The sequence below is a fragment of the Heliangelus exortis genome, chromosome 7 (genome assembly GCF_036169615.1).
Source record: "Heliangelus exortis chromosome 7, bHelExo1.hap1, whole genome shotgun sequence".
NCBI classification, from domain to species: Eukaryota; Metazoa; Chordata; class Aves; order Apodiformes; family Trochilidae; genus Heliangelus; species Heliangelus exortis.
The window spans coordinates 29,261,988-29,270,498 of NC_092428.1; the positions used below are offsets into that span (position 1 = coordinate 29,261,988).

At 43.8% G+C, this 8,511-nt stretch overlaps 1 protein-coding gene across 1 annotated transcript in view; it reads right to left on the reverse strand.

Moving 5' to 3' along the window:
• CACUL1 (CDK2 associated cullin domain 1) overlaps positions 1-6,286 on the reverse strand; it is a 46,103-nt gene extending 39,817 nt beyond the window's left edge. The window contains exon 1 of the mRNA XM_071749526.1: positions 5,835-6,286. Coding sequence (XP_071605627.1) covers positions 5,835-6,132 — 298 coding nt within the window. The 5' untranslated portion in view covers positions 6,133-6,286. The remainder of the gene's footprint in view (positions 1-5,834) is intronic.
• Positions 6,287-8,511: the final 2,225 nt, after the last annotated feature.

Genomic DNA, 8,511 nt, shown 5'->3' on the forward strand with positions numbered 1-8,511 from the left:
CAACAGATGTATTCACTTTTTATGTCTCAGCTGGGACCAGCAGTTTCCTTGGTCTAAAAACTGATGAGATTCCCTCTGCCTTCAATTGTAGTTAGGCTCAGAGGAAAATTTATTGAATTTATTACAGTCCCCCCTTTAGCAGGCATCATACTGCTCCTTTCCCAGATAAGAATCAACACTGGGAAGAACACAAGGTATTTTAAATAAGTTTTCCCCATCACTCCCTGATTTTTCTCCTGAGCTTTCCAACTGCACCCTTTAAGCAAGCCACTTGCTGTGCCTCCACAAATACAGCAGAGTTTTAATGTCTTTTTTCAAGGAAGATTTCTGAACCAACCATATGTGGCTTAGTTCCAACAGCAGCCACAGTAGAAGGGCAAGCACCTTCCCTTCAGAGATGTTCTTACAGGACTATCTTGCTGGCTTGTCACACCAGCACAACTTCATTGCAGCCACCCAAAAGAAAGCCCTCAGTAAGGGACAGCACAAGGTACACACATTTCATACCAGAACTGTCCAGCCCAGGAAATCCACCCGTGGGTCAGGCTATTCGGTATGGAGAATAAAGATAGTTCTCACCCCAAACCCAGTTTGAACACTGCACTGGAAAGACATTTTTTTGATAGGGCTCTGCTTTAAATACATGTGTAAATGTAGCTTGAGTGCTGGGTTTGAGGTGGAAGATTTCTGAAATGTTATTTTCATAAGGGGTTGAAAGGATCCAGGTCAGTTATTTTAGGCAACATTATGAAGAACAGTTGTAGGGAAATACAGGCAAACCAGTTAGCAGTTATGAGGAAAAGAAGAGCATAAAGAGCAAGAAGTGTGAGATAAGTGTTTGAACACCATGTGTAAAAGCAGATATTGTAGATTCCTGTTCTGTGTCTTTTTAGGGCTTTTTAGCCAGAAATTTTGCTCAGAGAAAAACACTAGTTCAGTACTTCTAGATGATGGGTGCACCACATAACCAGCAGTTGGTTCACTTCTGCCTCAAACCTGTTACAGAAACAGATCCAGTTCACACAGTACCAACTGCTGCAGGAGTTTGCCAGCTGAAACTATCACCCCGCTTACTAACCAGTTGGTGCAGGTTACAGATCCAGGTCCACAACTACAGGATGTAAGTTAACAAGTCCAACAAGTCAGCTTCCAGGAGGTAAAAATATTCCTGTAGTCAGGAACAGCTCAGCACCTGCCTGACAGCAAATTCACCCCTCATTCATCTCTCTGGATATGACTTCTCTCCCCTCACAGAGCACAGGCTCTGGGCAGATGTTCTCAGGAGCAGCTTCCATGCAGCAGCATCCAGGCTTACACTCAGCAGCAAGATTTTAACACTTTGCTACCCCCCCAGAAAATAAGCCAGGTCTCCACAGGACTGTTCTGTTCTACAGAAAACATTAAGTCAGCAGAAATATTAAACTAAGTCTTGATTTAAGATTCAGTGCATAATCACACCCACATCTGGCTTAACATTAAATGAGCTCTTGTCAAGTAAGAATTGGGAAAACTGCGAAATGTTTTTTTAACAGGTTGTTGAGATGTCAATTTTTTTTTGGTTGGTTGGTTTTTTGGTTTGGTTGTTTTGTTTTGTGTTTTGTTTTTGGCAACATGGAAAAAGAAAAACTGCAGAACAGAAGGCCTGCCCATTAAAAATGTTGCACAGGTAAAGCACCAAATGCTTTTATGAACAGCCCCTACTAACATTGTAGAAAAGCTTCATTTTTACTGAAAAGGCTCTTACAAATATTTCCACACTTCAGTTCTGAAACTAAGCCAACAATAATATTTATACAGTTAAGAGTCCAAGGAGAAAGCACTCACTGCTCATTTAGTGAACTATAATATTCACTATTGACTACTGAAGAATCACTATTTTCATCCTTCTAATCCAGAAAACTAATTATTTTTCAATAGTAGTAACTGTCACAAGTAATTAACATCTTTTTTTCTGGCAGTGCTTACATATACAGACAAAAAGTAATGAATGCCCTAAAGAAGCACCCACCGATGACAAACTCAAGAAAACCTCAAAACCATGAAGTAAAGGAATGACACATAAACCCTTAGAAAGAAAAAAGAAGCTGCCTTTATAGATAATTCTTTAATTTCTTACTTTTTCATCTTTTTAGGACATCATTGTTAAATGTTTATCCCCCCCACAGTAGGTATTTACAATTTAAAAAGGATTTGTTCAACAGCCTCAGTTTCCAAATCACAGGGAAAAATGTCATTTTCCTTTCAATGAGATTTATTAAGATTCTGGGAAGTGACACAGACATTTTGTACAGAGCATGCTAAAATGCATGATTTTATCCAGCTACAGCAAGTTTGGAATGACAGAGAGAAGACCAAAAATCAGACTGAACAGAGAAGTCAGACTGAAATCAGATTTCTGCAGACAGAAATCAGACTGATCAACTGCATAGGATGCAACTATTTTCCAGAGAATGACAAAAAAGCTTGACAAGTAAAGCCTGAGAAGCTACTGCTGCTTTTCTATATACAGAAAAGTTCAAAAGAAAAACTGTTTAAGTCAAATGCAGCAGTGAAACCATTTAACTGAAAAAGAATATGCATGAGCTTCTCATCATAACCTAGATATTTCAGTATCATAGCCATAACTGAAATATAGCCTCCTCCAAGGTACCAAATTCTTTGGTGTCAACTTCAATCAGAAGAATGGCAAAAAATCGCTAGGATTTTAAAACAAAAAGTCCAATAGTAGGCATGTATCCACCATTAAACTGATCAGAAAAATTTACAAACACACATAGCTCAAAAAAAAAGTCATAAGCACAGAATGTGAAGAACAGAATAATAACTTTTTAAAATATCAATTATACTGTTGTTTTTGTTATTCAGACAACTTAACCAGAAAAAATACTCAAAATATTTACTATGTTGACATATATTTTTAAAAAATCCCTCCTTTAAAATTATACCTAAAAAAGCAGGGGACAGAGAAGCAGAGTTAATCCAACCTGTCAGCAGACATCAGTCTGACAATTATCTGTCACTTATTCTGACAATAAAAACCAAAGAAAGCATGTAGCCATCTTTCAAAAGCTTTATATCATCTCACAAAGTGACATTTATGAAGCTTTGTGGCTTCATTAGCAACCCTAAACCACTTTGTCAAAGTGTACAAACTCTACAAGCAGCTGTCAGACAAATCTACAGACTTGCAGCTCTGCACTCTCCTTTTCCCCCTGTGTCTATGCACATTTACAGGACAGTTTTTTCTTCACCCCCCAGCATCCATCAGCAATCTTATGAGCCTGCTCTATAGGTGCTTTCAATTCTGTTTTATTTTTATGACATGTTTCTCAGTCTGCATTAAAGCTGGTTAGAAAAAACGTTAAACATTTACCTCATCCATTTGCCTACACATTGCACTGAGCTATGTCATACACCAGGACAGTCACTGCTTTAATTCCATGCCAGCACTCACTGCCACATGTGCTCATCCTACAATTACTGCTATAGAAGAGTTTTGTTTCAAGTATTAAAAGTTCTTCCTCTTCTCTTCTCCCTTACGGTCTTTGAAGAATATTTTTCATAAAACTACTGCTTTATAGATCTGTAACTATGACTGATTCTGATCAACTGGGAATAAAGACTTGGTTATTAGAACACTTTTCGTGTTGTTATAAACTTAAGTTGCTTTAACTAGAAGAAAAGCTATTAAATGTACTATGTACTATTGTATCCAATTTCTGTCCTCAGTCCCACCAAAATCTCAAGGAAGGAGAAACGGATTTAAGCCCTTCCAAAGATTTTAAAGGGTTTCCATCTAATCTTCTTCCTCCATTATTTTACCAGCTAAATTAGACCAAAAAAGGCCCACAAGACAACTTCAGCCTCCAACTACAAACATGAACAAAACCAATTACTGCAAGTAATTAAGTACTGGAAGACAGGCACTGGACCTTTTGTTTTGGATGAAAGAATCAGGAGGGAGAGACCTATCTGAATGTCAGAGGCACTCCAACGTACCACACAACTTATCACTATTTTTTGAAGGCCACCTGTAGGATAACCTTTCTAAGACTAGCCTCTCCATCCTGAAGCAAGCAAGGCATGAGTCCTTGCTTGTTTGACTGCAAGAAGTTCTCCATGCAGCAGAGAAGACAACTTTGCTATCAGCTTCTCTACACCTGTTCTGCCATCACTCAAATGGAGCAGGCAGGAGGGGATCTGGCACACTCCCTAATCATTGCCCACTTTCATCAAAAGTGACCTTTCTACTTTTTTCCATACATTAAGCAGAGGATATTACAGGATCCTCTGTCAGAGCCAGGATGAGAACATGCAGGATCCCACTCAGCTTCTGTATTTACTCAGTCCATACTTCTTGACTGGGTTTGCTCTGCTCATAGACAAATACTGTCAAAACTAATCAAAACACAAAGATGCCAAAAGTTCTAATGAACTCAGACAACTTTGTTCTTCACAGGAATTTTAATTTTCTTTTAAGCAATACTTAACATTAGTAAGGCAGACACTGTGTTCGGATACCAATGCTGGAGAAGTGAAAACAAGAACTCAAAAACCACACCTTAAGCAACCTCACACAAAGCTGCTGCTTCTCCCCCTCAGACAGAGATTAACTGGAAAAATCACCTTCCCATTTGGTGAGGATCCAGCCTGAAAACCATTTTTCATTCTGAAGTTGAAGGGAAAAGCAAGACTCTGGATTGGGAATTCAAGAGCTTAGTTTAGCAAGGCTGAACAAACATTTCATTTCAATTGTCTCAAGTGTTCTCAAGCCACCTCAAGATACCTGAAGCCCTGACAAGCAAGGCAGGCAAGGAGCCAGAGAGCTCACAGAGTCTGGGAGCCTCAACTTCAAAGCAGCCAGGCTTGGCAATGTGCCTGCAGCCAGGAAACCCAAGGATCCCAAAGCCTGGACTTCAAGGTTCTGATGGGCCCTGGAGTTTAACTGCTGAGGAGTTAGTTGGGCAAAGTGAGCATGGACTAGGGAAAGGGTAGAAATAAGGAGAGAGAAAAAAAAAACAAAAAAACAAAAAAACAAAACATGCTTTCCATCAGAATTTCATCATGGCAGCTACATAGTTACACTTCCAACAATCCTTTCAACTGGCCAAATCCAAGTTTTCCAACGGTCATTAGAGAAAAGGGCACATTTCCCCAGAGACCCAACTTCTGGAAATGAAAGTAGCATTGAAATGCCCAGTAAACAACCTTCCCTTCCTTCAACCTTAGCCCAGCAACAACAACAGAAAAAACCCTGCCAGTTCTGTTAAAAGCTACAAGCAAAAGATCTTTTGAAAATAATTTTTTTTTTTTTTTTTGGGGGGGGGGGGAGGGGAAGTTTGTAAATTCATCTCCAGCTGTTGTCACCAAACCTCTTGCAGACTCAAATCCCTCCCAGGGGCTCTGCACCCTCAGCGATCAGACACAGGTTCCAGACCCATCTTTTGGGCTTTCCAGGCTGACAGAAAGAATCTTTAGGACAAGACAACCTGAGCTGAAAGCCTCAGGAGAAGCAGCAGTGCCTCTGAGCAGCCTCCATCGGCTCCTCTGCCAGACCCACCGTATCCCCTGGCCGGGACAGGCAGCAGCCAGGATGGGGTGTGCGCTAAAAAAAAGGAGATTTTTCCCTTCCAAGGCATCTTAACCCAATGGATTTCTCTTTGAGAAGCCTTTGGGATCAAGACCTCCGAACGGGACCCGCCATGGGTCAGACCCGGCACCAACCCGAGAGGAGAAAGCAGTTGGGGGTGAGGAGGCAGCGGGTACCGGGGACAGAACCACCCGCCCCCGCCTCCCCAAAGTGCCCCGGGGTGAGGGGCAGGGAGGTCACTCACGGAACTTGGAGGTGGAAGCGTTGATGTTGATGGCGGCGGCGATGGCTCCAGCTCCCCCCTTCCCCGCCGGGCTCCCCGGCTCGCAGCCCCGCAGCAAACCATTGGCTTCAGGCCCGGCGGAGAGTTCGGGCCCGGTCGTGGGCCCGGCGGCGGTACCGCGCAGGAGGCGATCACCGAGCTGGGGCAGGTGCCTCCCGTAGCCCCCGGCGCCCCAGTTATTGTGGTTCTGATCGTCCATCATGGCCTCGCAGCAGCCGCCGCCTCCGCCGCCCTCTTCCTCCATGCTCTCCTCCTCCATGGCGGCTGCCGGCGCTGCGGGGACCGGGGCGGGGACCAGGGCGGGGGCTCAGCGCCCGCCGCCCATGGCGGGGCTCTCACCGCCGCACGGCTCCGGGCAGGACCCGCAGCCGCCAGCCCAGCCCAACCCAACCCAGCCCAGCCCGACCCGGCCCGTCCCAGGTTCCGTTCGTACCGCACGACACTTTGCGGCGGGAGGGACCGGAGACACCGGACCGCGGGACATGCTGGGAGTTGTAGTCCTGCGGGGCGGGGCCGCCATTGGCTGCAGAACGGGGGCCGCTGGCCCTGTGAGGAGGAAGAGCAGTGGGGAGGTCACCTCTGGGGTGCTTTCCAAGCCTAAGGGTTAATATAGAGCCGGGAGGTTCCGACACGTCCACCCAGCTGAGGGGAGATGCTCCGGGCTGCCCGACCCACGGCCAGTGCCTGCGCTCCGTCCCAGTCCCGGTGCGCATCCCCCTCTAGCGGGAACGGGCTCCGCAGGCAATGGGGGAAAAAAGGCAAAGTCCCCGTTGGAAAAACGCCTAAAGAGAGCTGGGAAGAGCCTGCGCAGGCTTGCTAGTGGACAGGGTTTTCGTCCTCCTGTTAGGTGGGGAAGTCTGCGCGAATAACATATAAAACTCTTTTGTCGGTGAACAACGCAATATTTAACAATTTTTTTTATGTCTTAGTTGCCTTCTGGGGTATTTTCCTCAGGTTTCCAGCTGCCTTCTTCATTTGCACCTGGTTACTGGGATAGGAGAAGGGAAGTAAATAGTGGGTTTTTACTGAAAGTAAATTGTCACTGGGGGGGGGTTGCTCTTGCTTGGCAAACAAAAAAAAAGCATCTAAAATCAGAAATGTGAGTCTTTTCAAAAATATCTCGTGGGTTTTTTTCCCCACATAGAAGTACTGACTTCTATTTAATCACGAGACAAAATTGTCCTATATTATAAAAGCAGAAGATGCCCCTGATGTCCCCACACTGTGGCATCAATCTGTCTCAAGTTGCTTGGGTAAAGGCAAGGAATTAAAAGAATTTGTCTCTATTGCTTTTTTTTTCTTATGTATCTGAAGGAAATCTTTGGGATCTAAAGACTGTTAACATGTTTTTTCAGCAGGGATTTTTTCTTAAATGTGAAAATCATCCTGTGAACACCCAGGGTTTGTTCAACTCACGTCCTCTTCATTTTCTGTCTTGGTCTCGGGGCCCAGGAGCTGGTTTGGTGCATTACACATTGAGTTTAGGTGACGGGGTCAGCATATTCACACACCCACTTTGGCTGTTGATCTACTTTTACCTCCACCTTAACCACAGCTGGAAAAAAAAAAAGACAGAAATTACATTTTTATTCACTTCTGCTGCACCCTATGGAGTGGGATGTGTAATACAGTGTAAATAGCAGTAGTCATTTCTAATGGATATTGAACTCAGCTGAAGCAACAAACCATTTTTAGGTTAGGTAGGTGTTGCAATTTTCTTCTAACCACAAAGAAACGTCAGTGAAGTTTGCATATCTCCACTGCTTCGAGAAAGACACGTTTGGGTTCTCAACCTGCAGAGCAACTTCTACCCTCCTACTCATCCTCTTCCACTGATCCCAGGAGCAGCTTTCAGATTGTATTTGAGAACACTGTGACCTGAGGAGAAATCAGGAACTTATCAGTGTAGCTTTAGCTCTGTCTCAACTCTTGCAAAGGTGCTTATGGTAACATCCAAGAGCAGTGGGAAAGCAAGACAAACACAGCATTTTTCAGTTCTAGGATTTCTTGTTGTCCATTTCACACACTTGTTGCACATACCTGGTTTTGTTACCATCTCTGCAATGTACTGACCAGCTTGGGTCTTTCTGAGGTTGTTTTTTGTTTGGTTTTTTTTAACCATGATTTTTCCTTTCCTTTTTCTCCCTTTCCCAATATTCCTTGCCCTGTGCCTGCACTCACTGCACTTCCTGGTGGCAAGAGTCCAAAAAAGCTTAGGAAATAATTCACTGTGGACTCCTTTACAGAGTCTCTTCTGTTGCCTTGTGCAACAAGCTGGCTCATCTTACAAATCAAACAAGAAGCCCTTTCTTGCCTGCCATGAGGCAAATGACAGGCTGCAAGAGTCATCTGTGGCTCACACTATTCAAACCCATGACTGCATGCTGATAAAGGCCCTATCAAATACTTCATCATTAAAGCAGCACTTGTTTTTGCATGCACTTCAGAGACTTCTCCACATCGTTTCCTTTTTTCCTCGTCAGCATGCGAAAGTTTGATTCAGGCTTTAAACACAGCCCTAGCAAAATCACATTTTGCAACACCAGAGCTATAATTATTTTCAGTACTAGTTGGGGATACAAACGTACAAACACAAATTCTGACAAGACCTGGGTATCCTCATGTCTCCACAAAATCC